Below are 19437 nucleotides of genomic sequence, written 5' to 3'. Positions count from 1 at the left end.
GGAAGAAGAGGCCTGGAACTCTGCCAGATGACAGTTTGACCAGCAGGTGAACATGAATTTTTTGAGGTCAAACTATAGTACCACCTGCTAAATCCCTTGGGCAGTGAACTGCATAACAAGTAATTACATCAAAGATTTCTGTTACATCAGGTTTATATATTTACCAGATTGCAACTGCAATTAACAACTTGGTCCTATGCAAAGACCCTGTGCATTTAACACATGTGCAACACAGAACGATTAATTCTGAAGGCAGTCCTTCTACAAGCCAAGGAAGGTTAAAGCACACAACAGGGTGCACAATCTATAAAGACTTATGTACTCTCCCACAAGGTGCTTGCCTCCCAGGCTATTCAATCCGAACACTTTTAACAAACACTGAATTCACCTGAAATGCCGAGAAAACACAAATGCCTACACAGTTAACAGATAATGATTTAAGACTAGGTTATGCCATAACCATTGTACCCCTAAAGGGAAGGATGGAGGGTCACTTATGGCTGTGTGCCAGCTACTTTCATCAGAGGAACCACAGAAAGAGAAAACATATCATGGAGGTGGATGTGTATTGAGCAACCTTGATGCCATTATTACAATGTGGTGTGCAATGTATACATGTCCAGATATAGGACTCATGCAGAACCTCTCCTCTGCAATGCTGGAGGGCAGGTAGAAGCGGGATGACCAGAAAAGAAAACTTCAAATCTGGTCAAAATAAGCTTCCTGGCCTACTCCTGGGGAGCTCCAACTATACATGTGGTTTTCCCAAAGCAATAATTTACCCGTATATCATTCATGTATCTTTACAGCTCAGCCTCCTTTGCTGCATTTTTTTTTTTTAACTATTTTTCATTTCTATAATGAACTTGGCTTTGCTGGGATAATTGTGGCCTGCAGTTTTCTCTTAAATATGAGGTGGTTTCAAGGAGATGACTTTTCATTATTTTCCCTTCATTCATCTCAGTATGTGTTTTCTCCAGTTTTGTCCAATTAGAAAAGCTACATGCTCATTTCTTATGCCTGAACTTTCAACCAGTAAATATATTTCCTAAGCCTGTTTTTGAAAAGTGAAGTATTCCTTACAAATTAGTCTCCTGAAACTTTAAATGTCAGCTCAAATATCTGTTGCTGAAAATTTGTCATAACACTTGAAAATTTTAAGTATCATTCAGTATGTATCCTAGAAAATAAGTTCTGCAATTTAATTTGATATGTCACTTTATTCTCCTCTCCTCAATTCAAAATGACATGATGGGCCTAAGTTAAAAGAAGATGAAACTTCAGCTGCTCTCTGACTCATGGCACAGCTGCCTCTGAAATTAGCATGTGAGAAGTGCATATATACGTTTACAGGTAAAAATTACCTATCCGACTACAGAATAATCACTCAAGGGAATCAATGGAAACACACTCTCTTAAGCCATTTTAAATTAGATTGGACAATGTCTAGAAAATGTGTTGCAAGAAAGAACATTACACACTTGGAGGCACAGACCACACAGTTTCAAACATCTTTTTGCATAGACTGCACTGTCTTTTTGTCCTGTGCTTGTACATTGACTAGATAAGTGGGGCACAGCCGTACTACCACAATATGTGTTATTTTTTAATAACCATCACTTCCTAGAATTTTGTTTTTTCCTGAAAGTCTCTGATCCTAAGATACTTTAAAGCATCCATAACTTTCCTGCGTGTAACTCTGTTTTTTATTCACCTAGAATCAACAGATTTTAGCCCAACAGATTCCAGGGCTGGCAGGCTTTTCTGGGTACATACCAGAATCACTTAGGTCAGAGAAGGCTGGGTGCTAGGACCCAGCCACTGCTTGCCTCCACAGTGGCACAGGATCATCTGCAGCAGAAGCCCCCTCTTGGGCTGGATTCAGTGGTTCAACAGGCTGGATCTTTGCACTGCTGCACTATCCTTTGTTTTAATATTTAAAAACAGGCCAACTTTTCACATGTAAAAGCGTCAAGTTTTGCTTTAAAATCCATATTTAGATACCTTACAAAAATAATGCAGGTACAACATCAACAACAAAGGCCTGGGCTAATCTCTGGTTGCACAATACAAGAAATAAAGAAGAATAAAGAAACATCACAACAGACAAGGAAAATGGAACACATGCAGCATGCATAAATGTGCCAGTACCTCTGCCATGCAAAGATATGCATCAAGGGTTATTCAGACACGGTGCGCTGGACCATTTAAGTAGTGTTTAGGAGGATTTGAGACAGGTGAAGGTACCTACTTCAATGTGGGTGAGCAAAGATTGGTTACGATATCCAGAGGCATGCTGCTCTTGCTCAGAGAAACAGTGATAACTAACATACACGTCCTAGGACAGCAAGAAGCCTCCCGGTGAACAAATTACCAATCATTACAAGCTTTGTCTAGCTGTTCATCATTCAAGGCACGATTTGACTCATAAATGATATATGTTGAAAGACAGTTCCAAATCAAACATATGAATTCATAAGCATTTGTAGCTGAGGGTAAAGTATGGCACAGACTCCTGCTAACACATGTAGTTACACGGTTGATAAGTTGTATGAATCTAGTTTTTAATTTTCTTTTAGATTTATTTTTTTCTATTTGACATATTTTATTTATTTTAATGCAATTAAAATTACCAAGACAAGCAACCTGGATCTCTTATGGTAAAAATATATATATATTGTATGTGCACATCTTTTACAAACTCCCTACATGTTTCTTCTATAAATTGATCTATACCCTTACAGATGCTCATATCTCACTGACCTGAAGGTCAGGTATGCCATTGAGACCCTATGTCTTTGTGGTGAAGCAAACTGTAGACTAGGTGCTATGCTTAGTTTTTAACAGGATCTCATACACACATAGGAACTCATAAGCCTAGCAACTAGTCTACAGTTTTGCTTCACCCACAGTAAATTATGTTTTGAAAACTTCCTAAACCTCTGAAGTAACACAAAAACAATCTTTTTCCAAGTAGCCATGTGAGATAAAGAAAGGGGAATTTGCATCCATGCATCCAAACTTTCAAAAGAAAAGAAGGATAAATAAAATTTGAACTAGAAACAGTCTTTAAATACTCAGGAGCCTGTCAGAAGAGCTGATGGAGATCTTCATGAGAAGCTGAGTAGAATTAAACTCCCTTAGCAGGCAGCAGAGGGTGCTGAAGGAGTAGTGAGCTTTCCCTATAAACGCACACACTGAAAATCAAGTGTGACACCTCCAATTTATCTACAAAAGCCTGCTTCCTTGCTCAGGTATCATGTTGTCCAAACAGTCTTAAACTGAAGAGTTTTAAACTGGATTTAGTGCTTCATCTTAACTATGCAAGATTTTTTCACATTATTCCTATGCAGAAACTTAAGAAAGGAGAAGCCTTTATGCTACATATATATGACACAGAAACCTATTATATATACAAAAGCTTTTATATATATATATATATAAAAAGCATGTATGTGCACACACACATATACCATTCATATAATATAAATTTAATTTTGTGGGTCTAAGCATCTCACCTAAGAACCAGATTCTAAACTTTAAAGGGTAAAGGGGGTCACTAATTTGGGGAGATAATTAACTGGGGAGCAGGAAGATCAGTTCTGGATCTAAAATTCAGAAAACTCTAGAGAGGTTTGGATGCAAGGTTTTATTTGACTTCACAGTGCTACAGTTAGTACAGACTCAATGAAGTTACTTTTCTCCTACCCTTTCCATTCCTACCCTCCTACTACACTAAACCTTTCAGAGCAAATTGACTAAACAAGTGTGCTGCTGCTGTTTCTTCAGGTCATTAGGTTTAACTGTATCATGTCCTATTAGGGAACAGTAAGATTCTCTAAAGAATCAGAAAAACCTATGTTCAGTACTGAGGGATTTTAGGTGAGGTCATTGAAAGTTTAGCTGTTTAATAAACGGAATCAACTAATTTATGGGAAGAAAGAAAATCCTTCCTTGCAGTGCATATTTATTTTTCTTTTGTGATGTAAAATTAGCTTGATAACTAATTGCTACATGATGAAAATAAGCAAGTGAAAAGACAAAGAATGTCTCCAGAAATTATTTGTAAACTTTTCTGAAAATACATTACTTTAAAAAATAACCCCTTGCAAATTACTATAAGCAAATTCATCTATTAAAAACATTCCTTTTCAATTAGTGCATACTCAATTTGTTTTCAATTATAGTGGTATTGGAAAGACACTTCAAAGTCATTATATAGATTCCTATTTTCACACTCTCCCTAACTTACAAAGCAACTATATTTTTGTTGTCAGTCAGAGCTCTCTCTTGCTAATAAATCTCTGTATTTTTTGATTATGTCAAAATGTTGCTTTCTGACTGTAGAACACAGTGGTATTATCTATAGTTAAAACTATTCATCACTTTCTGCTTTTTAAAGTGAAGTATGGTCAAAATCCTCTTACTAAATCAGTATACCATTTTTTCAATCCGTAATTATTGATAAATAAAGCTTTGCTGTTACACTGGATGATGTTAATGAACAATCTGTTAAAGCTATGAAGTGCATAAAACTAAAACTGAATCTATATATTTCATAATCTTTAACAGTTTTAATTTAAGGTGGCTGTTAAGTGATCTTTCTTTAACCATATAAAAAGCTCAAATAATCATATCAAAAAGAAAACATCACTTGGAGCTATCATTTACTGTATCCATAAATATGTTGGCTGATTGTACCAACTTTATGTATCAAGAGAATCATTTACATATTTAGTCCAAACTGTTTGAAAAGTGCCTCAGATGACTCCTGATTTAATGAAAAGCTTCTACTGTACCCTTCTGATAACATCTTTGCAATTCAGTCATGCTACCTAAATATGTAACGTATATACAGTAGTTAATACTGTACTTTCACACAGTGCACTGTGGTTTGGAAATTCTTAAGTTCTGAGCCACCCTTCTAAGCTTTTCCTTTCATTAATATAATTGAACAGTGAGCTGTTATCTTAAGCTCATCCCCCCCTGCCATAACTACATTGCCAAATACTTTTTCTTCTTACCCCTGGTATGCATGGATAGCAGCATGATCAAGGAAATGTGAAGATGCCAGTAAGGTTCTTCTAGCCAACCCATTGCAGCAGGAGAGGAGTGATTCTGATTTGCCTGTGTTAGTCTCCTGTTTCTTTTCTTTCCGTATTTCACGACAGTCCTTTGCTACAGCTCTGTCAGGTCCTCAGACAAGTCTGCCAGCAAGCCTAAGATGAGAATGTGAAAGACAAGCCTGTTACAAACTGGTTCTGTCACCACATAGACCTCAATTGATCACCTCGTGGGGAGGACAACAAAAGGGCAGCAAGGATCCCAAGCTGGACTGGATTCCTGACACAGGAGCATGGATTGACTGCCCGCACAGGGATTTGTGTAAACTTAGAAGCTGCAGCCGGACAAGAGTCTTTAACTCCCTCTTTACTTTACACATACAAAAAACAAAGCCTTGAAATTTCACTGGAGGTTTTCAAGTGGGTGCAAGCAAAAGCCTCCTGACAGACTACTTGTAAACTGTTTACTTTATAAAATTAAGCACTGCCTATATGCCTTTTACTTTAAAATCACACCACAGTTTTCTTGTGAATTCCCAATATTAAGAATTGCTCTGAAACAATAACAGGGAATGGCTAGGAACAATAAGGGAGATTCAGAATGGCTGTGTCTGCACATTGTGAGTGTAAGATAAAGTTTCCATTTTTGGGTATTCATTGTTATTTATAGGAAAACAGTAAATACACTTTTTAAAAAGTCTGTGAGATTCTGTACATATGTATAAGTTATATGAAACTGCAGTAAACTTATATAAATTGGAAATGCATACAGAACTCATTAAATTAAATCTACCAAAACTATGTATTTGGTCACTGTAGTTTCCAGAAATGAGGTGGGGGGGGGGGGGTAAAAAAAAAAAAAAAGAAAAGGAAGGAGGGGAATGGTGGGGGTGGGGAGAGATGAGTTTTACAATGATAAAGTTAGAAAGAATACAGCACGGTCAGAGTTCTAAATTCCTGTTCTTTTCATTTTATACAGATATAAAGGTTTATTGCACTTTATCTGTTATCTTACACTCTGCTATAGCTTTTGAGATGCATCCACAGCTAGTGTAAACTGACATAGGTCCAATGGATCTATCAGAATTTAACACCAGCTAGGATTAGCTCTCCCTACACCCCCACCTGGTCTTGATATACTGAGAAGGAAAAAGAAGAGGCTGCACAAATTATCATTGCAATAAAAAAACCCCTAAATACTGAATAACCTTATTAATCCACCTACAAAAATGGATTGACAGCCTCACCACCTCTGAGCAAGATTTAATAGCACTGAGAGTTCATATTACTCATGTATAGTCACAAATATACTACAGTACTGTACATTTATTACTACCTATTGATATATTATCATTAATAATTAAAATACATTACAATTGTCTCAATAAATAAGGAAAATACATTTTGTGATGCATTAGTCTTGCTTTTTTGTTATGTTTGTTCAATTAAGATACTATACCACTGTAGTCATTGAGAGCTTTGGCGTCTCAGTGGGTAAGGTTCTCTTACTCTTACTTGAATAGTCCAGTACTCTAAAAGTAGACACACTGAAGTTCTCCAGAGCAGAGATCACCTCTTTGTTATATTTTTACACATCACCTGGGAAAATGATATATAACCCCCCCAATCCAAGCCTTCAGTAATACTACTGTACAAATAAACAATAAACAACAATGGAATAAAGATTTACTTATTGTAAGAATAATCAGATATAAGCCTGGTAGAAACAGGACTTCACAAGCTATTTGGGAATTGTGTAATGTTACCTTTGGATTCCCAGACATTAGCACAAATTACTTGTAGCCCATGAACTAATTACATTTTTATTACATTTTTATTTAACTTTTTAAACATTTGTTTTAATTCTTTACTTTCTAACTCATCACTATTACCTTATAAAGCAACTGTACTGCAGATCTGCATATTCCTCCTCCACATAAAACACATAATGTCACTTCAAGCCATTCACATACAGAAATGGAAAGTACAGAAATAAAGTAACATGTATGTTTCTAGCCTAAACAGTGTCTACTCTGAGCTGCAAACTTTTCACCATTTAGTGGAAAAATGTGATCCTAGCTGCTAATTTATTTGAATTAATTAATTTTTATGTATATGTTTTCTTCCAAAGGTGCCATCCAAGTTTCTTTACACAGCTCACAAGCAGAGCTTAGGATGGAATTTAATCAAATACTAATGCCAATTTAAACTTGTTCCTGATACACAAATACACACACACACAATCATCTCATGAAGAAACCATATCCTTTATCAATCAAAATCTACTGGACAGGCCATTCTAATCAGCAGGGATCGGGGGTTTGTCATGAAAATATGCAGTGAACCTGGATTTTCTCATTTTAAGGAGAAAAACCCAGCTTTTCTCTTTTAAAGGAGAAAAATGCAGGAAATGGTGTTTCCCCTGCAACCTGGCAGAGTTACAGCATGCAAGTGGCCAAGGGGAGTGGGAGAAGGGCGATCAACAGGGGGTGCCATGTGCACGTCTGCATGTACACATGCATGTGGCTGCCAGGCAACATACAGAACAGCTCCCCGTAGTTAAGTTGGGGAGGAGGCATAGAATTGAGGTCCCCATAGTGAGGGAGGGAGTTGGGCAAGGCTGGGGTTGGGGTAGGGCCGCTGCCCAGCCAGGGCAGTGCATGAGGCTTGAGGCCCAGGACCTGGAGCCATATGTAGCTGCAGTGCCCACATGGGGAGTGGGACAGAGCCACAGACAGCTTGTCCAGGGGGTAGCAGTGGGGCTGGCTCCCTGCTGCTGTGCATACTCCCAGGAGGGGCATGTGCCCCCCTGATTTGTGTGCAAGGTAGGGAGCAGGGACAGCCTGCCCACTGTGAGCTTAGGCTTCCTGCCCTGCTCCCCTCCCCCCAGGCCTCTGCAGCCCAGCAGGTGAGACCCAGCGCAGCAAGACAGAGTGGGGCGGGGAAACTCAGTGCCACCACTGCGAGACATGCACCACCACTACAAAGTGCCTCTGCCCGCCCAGCAGCAGCAGGTGGCACAACCCCACACTGCCACTCCTGCTGCTGCTGGGAGGGCAGGGGGAGCCTCGCCAGGACAGCACATGGCTGCCAGTGATGATACTGAGCTTCCCCACCTGGTCCTGCTCTGCTCTGCTGTCCTGGGTCCCTCCCACTGGGCTGTGGAGGCCCCACAGGGAGGGCAGCAGGATGGGAGCCCAAGCCTGCAGTGGGCAGCCTGCACCCGCCCCGACAAGCTCCACTCTGGCGATGCTACCCATGGGGGAGGGGGAGCCAGGCTCCATGTTCTGCTCCACTGGAGCAGCTGTCACCTCTCACGGGTGGCAGCCATGGCTCCTTTACTGTCGTGGGGGGATGGGAGCTGTGGACCCAAGTCCCTGGCCCTGTAGCCTGTAGCCCTGGCAGCTGAGTGCCCCCTCCAGCAGGCTGGTGGGGCAGGGGCTGGGGAGTGAGGGGCATCAGCAGGGTCCAGGGGGCTGTGGGTGGGAGTGATGGGCACCAAAAGGGCTGCAAGACTGTGGGTCAGGAGTGAGGAGCAATGGCATGGGCAGGGCACCAGCATATCAGGGCTGCTGAGAGCCACAAAGCTGCAGTGGGAAAGCCATGGCTAGACACCCTAGTGAGAGAAGGGTGCTCTGGGGGAGCTCTGATTTTCCATGATAAAAAACCCAAAATCAAATGCCAAAAATGTATAGATTTAATTAATTAGATTTAATTAAATAGATTTAATTAATCAGAATTAATTTATTGTGGTGATTGAGGCACTGATAGGTTTCCAAACCACTTTAAAATTGTAAATATATCAATAAAACATTATGTTCAACCGATGCCTTTATACATAGTGGCATTTCATTTTAATCATGGAAAAATGAAGACTGGGGGGTTTTAATAAGAGAATTTGTGATTTTTATTAGAGAGTTGATGATTTTTAAACAAAGAAAACCAGGATCCCTTGTAATCAGTATGGTATTCTGTTATTTTCTGCATGCTTAGGTGACCAGATTTAGTCACACTACATCGCCATCCAAGTCCCCAAAATGCCAGTTATCTCACAAGCAGGCACTTTATTCCTGTGTTCATAGCCCTACACATGTGAATGGCTATGTATGTACTCAGAAACTGAATCTGAACCTGGCATAAGAAAAGAACAGAATGTGCCCCTAAATGCTTGACTGCCTGGGAAGGAGTGCTGTATGTTGTTCTATACCAATCTCTGACTAAGATGGCTATCCCAGCACAAGTCCTTGTGAGTGAAGAAGATATTTAAAGTGAAAAGCAGAGGATGACAGGATGGGAGATAGTACGAGCAGAGAGTACTCTGTTAGCCTATAAGTCTGCAATTGTAGCTTTGAATCTAAAAAATGCTTTCACAGGAGATAAAAAAGCTAATCAGAGTACTCTGAAACCAAGGAGACTACACTTTGCTCTGAGCTCCACCATCACCAGAAAGGAGGCTAGTGTGAGTACCAAAGGGAGTATGTGTTTCTCAGATCAAGTTTAAAATCTTGTGTGACTATGTCAACAGATATCAATTGCCAGAGATGTGCTACATACTAGTACTAGTGAAAAATTCTTAAAAACAAAACATGTGGTAGAAGTAATATTAGATGATGCCACAAAGCTCAGCTACAGATGGGGCTGCAAGAGAGTGTCTATCAGGGGTACTCAACCCTCTGCTCACAGAGCTGTGACATCTAGCCTACAAGGCTCCCGAGAGGTTAGGAAATTTGGTAGCAGGGCAGCAGTGGCAATTAATACCGCCACCCTCCCCTGCTGCCAAACTCCCAAGCCCCCTGCATCTGGGTCAGGAGCTAGGCCATTCCCCCTTCTCCTCCAACCATGCAGCTGGATCTGGGCGGAGCCATGCCCCCTCTCCCTTTGTGTGTGGCTAGATAGGGACTGGGCAGACTCTCTCTCCCCTCTGTGCAGCTGTATTGGGCCCACTGGTCAGATCCAGCCTGTGGAGGGAACAGGTATTGCCTATCCAACCCAAAGGGCAAAAGATTAAGCACCGGTGTTCTCTTGCAGTTGGTAACCTATTCAAATGACTTTGGGCTACAGATACTGGTTCACTAAGGAGAGAGATTAAAGATACAGAAGTATGGAAACTACAAACACTGAGAGAGGCAGACTTGGAGCCAAAACCTATATACTGTAGAACACCCACAAAATCATGATCTACACAAGCATTAACTCACTATTACCAAGTCCTTTTCTATACTAATTACCACTATGAAACTACAAGGCTGTTAATGCATTAGCAGTAGAGATTTCTTTTTTGTCTGTGGCTAACACATAAGATGGGGAGTCAATAACTTCTCCATCTAAATCAGATTTTACTAGTACTGTATGTCCATCATTGTATTATGTCGATCAGTGGTGGTCAACCTGCAGTACAAGAGCACCAAGTGCATTGGACATCCTGTGTGTGTGGCATGTGGCAGATTAGGGAGGGGGCAGGCAGCACAGTGGCAGATTGAGCAGAAAGCAGAAAGCCAAGCAGTAGGTCAGGCCAGGAGCACGAGGATGCAGAAAACAAAGCAGCAAATCCAAGAGAGAAAGGGGAGCAGAGTGGCACTTGGGGAAGGTGCAAGGCTGATTTGCATATGCCTGCCAAAAAGCTAATAGATATAGCCACTGATTTTTCCTTGTGCTCATGAAGGATCCAGATGACTAAAGGAAATGACTATTTTTGGGATGGAGCTTAATGAGTGTATGACAGATTTAACATTATGATTATCTGCAATAGTAGGGGACTGGACTCAATAACATAAGGGCTAAGTATATACAGTCAAAAATCCCAAGCCTAAATCAACTTAAGCTTCACAGGTTAGTCTAAGATGTGCAGATTGAACTGATGAACAAATGGGCAGACAATCACTTTTGCTTCTGGAAATGCAGCCACATGCTTGCAAATGGCTGAGGCAAGAGACTTGGGAGAGCTGGAGCATGCTTCCTTGCCTGGCTGGAGGAGACAACTTGGGCCCCCTGCCCAAGGCTAGCCTGTCCACCATGCAAAGTGGGGATTTGCAGGGAAGGTGCAAAGCATCCTGGAATGGTGGGGGACTTTGAGTTAATGCGAATCTGGACAGGATCTGGGACAGAAATTCAATAAACTGATTTAACCTAAATCAGTTACGTCTGATATTAAATCCATCTAGGTTTATCTTAAACCAGTTTAGGCCATTTTGCAAACAGTTTCTGTGCACTAAGCTTTTGTTGTTTACAGATTTGAACTGGTTTCTGATTACTTATACCAGTTTATGCGTAATTTCTGTCCCTATCCAAGAGATTCCTTCCAGCTTCATGATCCTAAACTATTCTGATGGGGGCTTAAATAACACTGTACAGTACTGGGCAATTTGCACATGTGATGGGGGTTTAGTCCTTTAAATTTAAACGGTGGGTTTTTAATTGTGACCCGTTTCAATTTTGAGATTTCCATCAGTGTTATGATGAGGGGCCCCATCATTTTCCTTTTTTGCAGAGCCTGCCTGCATCTTCCACGGCCCGGATCGAACTGCCAGCAGGCTAAGCAGCCCCTGAGCTGTGGGGGGCCCAGTTCTTTTCCTCCGTGGTGGCGGCACCCCCTGGGGCCACCTGGGTGGGTTGCTAGTGGGTGGGTGCCACCTGGGGGGCTCTGCTGCCATGGAGGGAAGGTCTGGGCCCCCCTGCAGCTCGGTCTACCGGCAGCTTGCCCCCACGCTGCAGAAGAGGCGGGAAGGCTCTGAAGGAAAAAAAAAGATCAGCCAGCTTTCTGCTTTCTCTTTTCTCAGCAGAGCCTGCCCACACAAGCAGCCATGGGCCCTGAGCTGCAGGGGCCCCTGGACCTTCCCTTCATGGTGGTGGCCCCCACAGGGTGACAAGGGTGGGCAGCCAGTGGGTGGGTGCTTCCCCAGGTCACCAGCAGCACCCAGCCAAATCCAACTTTCCCTGAGCCCCAGCTGGGACAGCACCTGCCCGCTAGCAGCCCACCTGGGTGGCACCCAGGGGTGTTGCCACAATGAAAGGAAGTATTTGGACCCCCCACAGCTCAGTGGCCACTTGGGCCACTGGTGGCTCACCCCCAGCCAGCTGAGGGAGACATGGGCAGGCTCCACAAAAAAAAAAAAGATCAGGCCCCTTGCTGCTTCTACCTTGAGCCCGCCTCTCCCGTGGCAGGGTCGGGCAGGGCAGGGGGTGAGCTGTCAAAGGATGCAACATTACAAATAACTACACTGCAAACTAAACTACATGAGGATGTGGTTTAGTTTGTAATGCAACAAACTCACTTAAGTCATAAAAAATCCAGCACACATACAGTGTGACAATTAAACTGCAAAAACAGCCATTTTTTATCACATGTACCCCCTCAGACTAGAGTTATGATAGCTGAGGTATGGGGGGAAAAAGAGAAAGGCCTCTGAATTGCCCTTATTTTGTTTAATTTTTTCCTGTTTGAAGTACATTAAGTGTTTGTACTATATGAAGAATCTGTTTACTTTATTATTTATTTTTAAATCAGTGCCAATTGTGCCATCTTTGGTATCAATGTCAAAATCACAATAAATACACTGAATAATAAATTTTTATAATTATAGGATTTGTAGACAGACTCTTAGGGTTTATGGATCTTCCACTCAGTACTGGATATTAAATTGGCATTGTACAATACACAAAGAAGCAAAACCACTTCAAAATGCTGCGTGGGTGGGGTCCTTATATTTCAGAGAATGGAAATAAAATTTTCAAGATATCATAAATGTGGAAAAAATCTCAATTATTTCCACCACTTGGAGAATGACATCATTGTTTCCATAGTTGTTAATGTCACCAATGGTGTAACTCTAGTCTTGATTCCTTTAGTACTAATTACCCTATTTTATTCTTAAAAGCTCTTTACCCTGCTCCCTCCAACTGAATATGTCACAGTTGCAACATTTCATGGAAAGAGAAAGAAAAACATTTTCTCCTCTCCTGGTTTAGGAAACAATTGAGCAGCTAAACTAGAAGAGCTCAGTAAGGTACATAGCTGGGAAAGCACCATGCATAATATTAAACTTTGGTCATGGTTGGGTTTTTGCTCAGAAAAAGATGGTGAGCAAATTTTTTATTTTTAAAAGCTACTAATTACTTGTATTGTGGTGACACACAGCAACCACGTCATAGACGACACACCGGTGAGCTAGACACTGATCAAACACAGAACCAAAAATGAGGTTCCTGACCCAAAGAGCTGACAACCCATGTTAAAAGTTCTGCCAGATCAGGATAAACTGACTCGAAAAATATATAATATACACAAATAACTGTTCACAATGGCAGCACATATGAGAGCGCAAATGCTCTGGTGATGGAGGTTAAGTAAGCTCCTAGCCACAAAAAGTGTAAGCAATGAGATTTTTTCATTATATTTTGAAAATAAAATACGGGTGGTCATCTTTGTCAAGATACCCTAAACGTTTCCAGTACCACCTTTAACTCTTGACCAACCTTATATAAAGACTGGGTTTATAACGTCTGAAAATCAAACAACTTGGCGTTCAACAATTTTGAAGGGATTTAGAGAGACTTAAATAGTATAAAAGTGAGTTCAACATGTTTCCCTCAGATTCTTTTCTTCCCACTCCATTCCCAACTTGCAGCATTCCACATCACTAGTCACCAGCAACCCTAAGAAGAGAAGTTCACTTCAGCCTTTCAGGGAAGAGACTATCACTTTGTTACAAATAAACAATTCCCATCCCCCTACTCAACTGAACGAGCAGTGTAGTATTCTGAGCACGTACTTCTTTGGCTTTCGAGAGATCTGCCAAAGTTTTCCCCCTTCCCCCTGAACAGAAGGGGTAGAACAGGAGAAGGAAGAAAATCCCACAACTTGTCCAAAGCATGCAGATGATGATTTGTGTTCTCACTTATGGGGTATGACTGTCACTGTTGATCTGCTTTCAGGCCTAGATTACATGTGATAAGGGCTGACCTTATTTGAGTATTCACACATTATGCACTCATGGAGAGCAAGCTGGACACAAAAGTCCCTCAGATGTTCTGGGCATCAATCAAGCTCACAGCATGGAGGCTGCCAAACTTTTCTTCCATTTAACTCAGGAGAGGAAAGGGTAGTTCAAGGCAGACTTAATAAAGTTTAAAGCTGTGCCACAGTATATTTGGGGCCCATTGTCTTCTAAAAGTGTGCTTTTCAACAAATTCCCAGCAGTTGCCATTGGCAACAATTTGTTTTTAACAAATTTGAGAGGGAGAGGGGGCCAGGAAACAAAGGACTAACTAAAAGCTTAAAAACAACTAAAATCCTCTCTTCTACTTTCTTATTTGTAACTGTTTACAAACAACATTTCTTTATATATAAAGCCTGTTGTTTTACACATGACTCTAATCCCACATTTCTAAAGCTATGAATCACTGCGTGCTTTTGAAAAAAAAATTGCATCACATATATAACTAAATTTAACACAAAAAGCTCTTATAGCAAGAAAGACCAAAACCTATGATTGGCATTTTTCCTGCTTTCACAAAAGCAATAGCTAGCTTTTGTCAACTCTTATTCTCAGTACTAGTATTCATTTAAAAACAAGGTACATAGACAGTAGGCAATATGGCACACAGAGCAGGATATAAAATGCATATAACAGCCATACTCAAAGGGAGTCTGAACAAGCTAGAATGTTATTTCAGTATTCCTTTTGCAGCCACAACTGCAGAATTCAAACTTCTACTTACCTAAAATAATTAAAAAAAAAAAAAAATCTAGCCTATATATGTTTAATTCCCTGAGCAGATAACTGCAAAAACACCTATAAGAGAAAGTATGAACTGCTCTGCCAATCACAAGAATGTTAACTGAAGCCTAATTATGATAGGTTAGTGCTGCCGGCTCTCCCACTGCTAATTATTTCAACAATACTATCCAGCTAAGAACATGTTCTAAAGGTGTAGAAATAATATAAGAGGTGGAAAAATCCCATCCCTCAAGAGTTAATGTTGGCTTGTTCCATACTGTATCTTTTCTTATGCTTTCACCAATCTAGTTTTAGATGTCATAAGGGATGTATCCTACACCATTTTCCTCAGGAAATTAGACCATGTGTCAGTGGATCTTCTCATCTACTCCTCCTCCTCTGCTTTTTAATAACATACCATTACCTTAAAGTGTCACCCCAGGGCTAGGGACAGAAATGACATATAAACCAGATATGAACCAGTATAAGGGATCCGAAACTGGTTCAAATCTGTAACACAACAGTTCAAGGCACATAAACCACTTTCAAAATGGCCAAAACAGGTTTAAGATAAACCTATATGGATATAATATCAAACTTAACTGATTTAGGTTAAATCAGTTTATTGAACTTCTATCCCAGATCCCTTCCAGATTCAAGTTAACCCTCAGTCTCCCAGCATCCCAGGATGCTTTGCACCTCATTCACAACGCCCCTCCCCCACCTTGCATAGTGGGTGGGCTAGCCTTGGCCCACACTGTCTGCTCCAGTCAAGCAGGAAGGCATGTTCTAGCACTCCAAAGCTTCCAGCTGGACCACTGCAGGCATGTGATTGCATTTCTGGAATCAAAAGTGATTGTCTGTTCATTTGCTTATCAATTTAATCTGTGTAACTTAGACTAACCTGTTAAGATTGAATCACACCAGCCTTGGGTTTTTTGACTGTCTGTACTTAGCCCAGGGGTTTGAATGGGCTATAGGAAAAGGAGGGAATATGACAGGGAAGAGAGGGTCGCAAGCCACTGGGAGAGGTGAAGAGAGAACTGATATACTTCTGGAGAAAGTGCATAGAGAGGGAGGTTGCCCTAAGGTACAAGAAGAGCTGGTGGCTTCCAAGAGAGAAGAAAAGAAAGAGATGGTACCCAACCAGATAAAGAGTAGGGATATTTAAAAAGTAGGAAACTGATGCTGATTTCCACCAGGTTATCTTGACTTGATATTGTTTTTACATGGTATATAACACTACAATTCAGAAATGTAAATGTTATAGTATTTGTAGGAACTTTAAAAGTGTACATGTAGTGCAATGTAACTGAGAGCTAACCACTGATAGAACGAAAACAATTTTTTAAATTCATGGATACATGTGTGTGGTTATGCACATACTCAAACACAACCCTTGCTCACAGTTTTACCCTCCCTCTTGTAAAATGCGATTCATTCATACAAAAATATTTGATAAATATTAAAAAAAAAAAGAAATATTAACGATATTTCCTATGAACAATAAAGAAAACTTATTACATGAGAAGAATATTTTAAAACAGATACACTTTACTTAAATATAAGTGAGGGATGAAACTAAATAAAGTTAATCTGTAATTTCTAAAATAGTGCTGTACATAATCCTCTGTTCTCTAAGTTCACATCTAAATCATTTAAACGCTGGTTCAAGAGCTGGCACAAATTGTCAGCAACAGGTAAATGTCCTAATGTAGACATAGTGTGGCTGTGTTTCCTGTATTGCAATGCATTCTTTCCCAAACACAAATAGCTATTCATCACTTTCCTCACGAGTTTAGAGCAGGATACTGTAGGCTAGTTTGTAAAGAAAGTCTAAGTCCAAGTCTTCTACCTACAAAACAAACTCCAGCTTTTAACTAATTCTTTTTAAAAACGTATAGTACTGGATCATGACATTTTTAAGGAAAATTAAGTCAAGTAAAATGCTCTGCAATATGCTTATTTTCTTCTTGTTTTAACCTAAAGGAAAGGTCATTTGAATCTTGGCCTCCACTTTCAATATTTGCAGTGAAATATCTGCAATGAAAATAAATCCCCAAACATTTGTATATGCATGTATCCAGACACACACATACACAGTGAGGGTTTTCAAAATTAATTTGCCAGTTTCAAAAGCATGACTTTTACAGAATAAAAACACATCTTTGAGGCAAGGTTGAACTATAATCTAAACTTGCAAGAAAAGAAATTGTCTTTTACTTTATATAAGTGCTAAAGCTTTTCACTAAGGTGAATGCATTTCAGTAAGACACGAAAATCATTAAACAGTATCTGACGAGTAACAGCTAAATGAATTCAGAAATGTGTTGACTTGAGAGACTAGAGCCATAAGTGTTTGCAAGATTTTGTAGTATTGTGTAAAAACATTAAATATATGTATAACTATGGAAGCCGTGATGCTGCAATGAGATTTGTCTGCACAGAGCTCAGTGTAGGTTTAAGAGCTAAATTTGTTCATCTCTGATTAGAGCAGATTAGAACATTTAATTTTTTTATGGTAAAAAAATACCAAATGAACAAGACCGGTGATCCTAAGGCCCACAGGAGTGGCTAAGGCTCCTGAAGTGACTGGACCTGGCCTACAGGATGGGGAGCCAAGCAGCTCATCCAGTGCATCCCTTTCCTTGCCCTGCTGATCCTGTCTGCAGACCTCCCTTCTCAGTGCCTTTCCCATCACCCTCCTCCTGCCCCCGCCCCCCATACACACACATTGGCAGCTATTTCCTTCCCCCTTTTCTCACTCCCTCTCTCCCCTGCCAGCAGTGGAGTGGTGGTCTGCAGTGTAGCCAGGTCACAAGCACCCAGCCCCACCTCTAAGGCTAGGCACAGACAGTCAAAAGTCCCGAGACTAAAGTGATTCAGTCTTTGAATCTAGTCTAAACTGCAGAGATTAAAATGAAACAGAAGTGAACAGACATTCAGGGTATGCAGCCACATGCCTGCACTAGCTCAGGCCAGACAGTAGGAGGCAACAGAGCACAGTTATCTGGCACAGCCAGCATGGGCTGTGTGTTTGCTTCCTCTTTGTGCTGCACCTGAGGTCAGTGGGATTTGTAGTACAAAATCACAACAACATAACTCTGCAGGGTTGCTCATCATTTCCTCTTCCTGCTCCCACATGCCTCTGGGATTTGTAGTCCACAGCTGCAGCCAGCAGTAAGTTTGAGTGGGGAAAGGGTGTTTAACCCCACTCCCTGGTCCTAGATCCAAGCCAGGGTTTGCCCCTGCCCCCTACAGACTGGGTTGCATCCCCAGCCAGGCCTGACTCCCCTCCACTGCCTTGTCAGCCAGCCCTCACTACTCTAGTGAGGGAGCAGCGGGGTGGGGCCAGCCCAGCTCTCTGGAGCAGACAGCCCAGCCCAGCCAAACATGCTGGAATGCTGGAGGACTATGATTTAACTTGACCAGGAAGGGGTCTGGGACAGAAGTTTCATAAACCAGTTTGATCCAAATCAATTAAGTCTGATACTATATTCAATCAGGTTTATCTTAAACCAGTCTCAGACATTTTGAAACTGGTTTATGTGCACCAAGCTTCGTTTCTGTTACAGGTTTAAACCAATTTCTGATCACCTGAACTGGTTTATGTGTAATTTCTGTCTCTGTCCCTAGCCTAAAAGGTTGAGTTCCTCTGATCAAGACCAGAACTTTTCATGGAAATGCATCAGTGTCAAAGAAGCTTTCATCAGAAGGTTTTCTAAGAACAGGACTAGAGGAGACCCAGCCACACCCTATCCAGAGTAGCAGAAATGTGACCTAATCTCTAGGTTGTTGGCTATTCTGTACTGGCTTGGTCCTGTGCTCTCTCACTAGTTTTTTACAAAGAAATTTTAAAGGTCTCAATTTCCTGGTCACTAACTAGAATTTAAGAGAAAAAAAATCTATTTCCATTTCAACTTAGCAAAGGTGTTGAACTGACTGACTAGAGAAAGGTATACTTTATTCGTCCACAATAAAAGAAAAATTGGTGGAAGGAATACAGTTTTTCCTTCAAAGCTATATCAATGTGCTCACACACACACACTATACATTTATTTGGGAAAAGATATCTAATTCAATTATCCTCCTCATTCACTGACCTTTGAGCAGTTCTTGAAGAAGACTGAACAAGATACAGAGCTCCCTTTGCTACAGCCAAGAAGGAGGGGGAGCTAACAGGTGGGTGTTACTTGCTGAAGTTGAAAAAAAATACAACTCCCCTGTACTTTTAGCAGACATGGAGCTGTTCTCTTCAATCACCCTCTTGCATTAACCTCTGTTGTTGAGACTGTCAAGAGTAAGAGTTGTGTTGGAATCTGTGGTGATTTTGTAAATGTTTTCCACTGGGAGCTGAACCAAAATTTAAAAAGCAGAAACAAAAAAAAAAAGTAACAGTTTTTAACATCTAGCAAGCTAATTTGTCCATCCAGTCAAATTTAGCCCACGCTGGTAGCTAGTTGGTTCTCTTACAGTCATGAGAACTAGCCCCTGCCATTGTGACTCAGTTTCTCAAAATATATCACTACACTACACTCTGTCTATCATCGCTGAGCGAATTAGAAAACAAATCTCTCATCAAGGGCAGATGTGTCCTTATGCTTCCTTGTAATGCAGAGTGGACACAAGACCTGGAATCTAAGCAGGGAGGATGGTCT

The 19437-nt window shown here is 40.9% G+C and overlaps 1 protein-coding gene across 8 annotated transcripts in view; it reads right to left on the bottom strand.

The window, feature by feature from the left end:
- The window catches only part of BMPR1B (bone morphogenetic protein receptor type 1B), a 495158-nt gene that overhangs the window by 148822 nt on the left and 326899 nt on the right, over positions 1-19437 (bottom strand). For all 8 annotated transcript variants that reach the window (XM_090037100.1, XM_090037099.1, XM_090037106.1 and 5 more), the window contains one exon: positions 5025-5219. In XM_090037100.1, the coding sequence (XP_089893226.1) occupies positions 5025-5097 (73 nt within the window). In that variant the 5' untranslated portion in view covers positions 5098-5219. The remainder of the gene's footprint in view (positions 1-5024; positions 5220-19437) is intronic.

The sequence above is a fragment of the Crocodylus siamensis genome, chromosome 2, assembly GCF_052110815.1.
Source record: "Crocodylus siamensis isolate JL-2025a chromosome 2, ASM5211081v1, whole genome shotgun sequence".
Taxonomy (NCBI): Eukaryota; Metazoa; Chordata; order Crocodylia; family Crocodylidae; genus Crocodylus; species Crocodylus siamensis.
The sequence above is the reverse complement of the archived record's forward strand: the minus strand, read 5'-3'. Positions and strand labels throughout refer to the sequence as shown.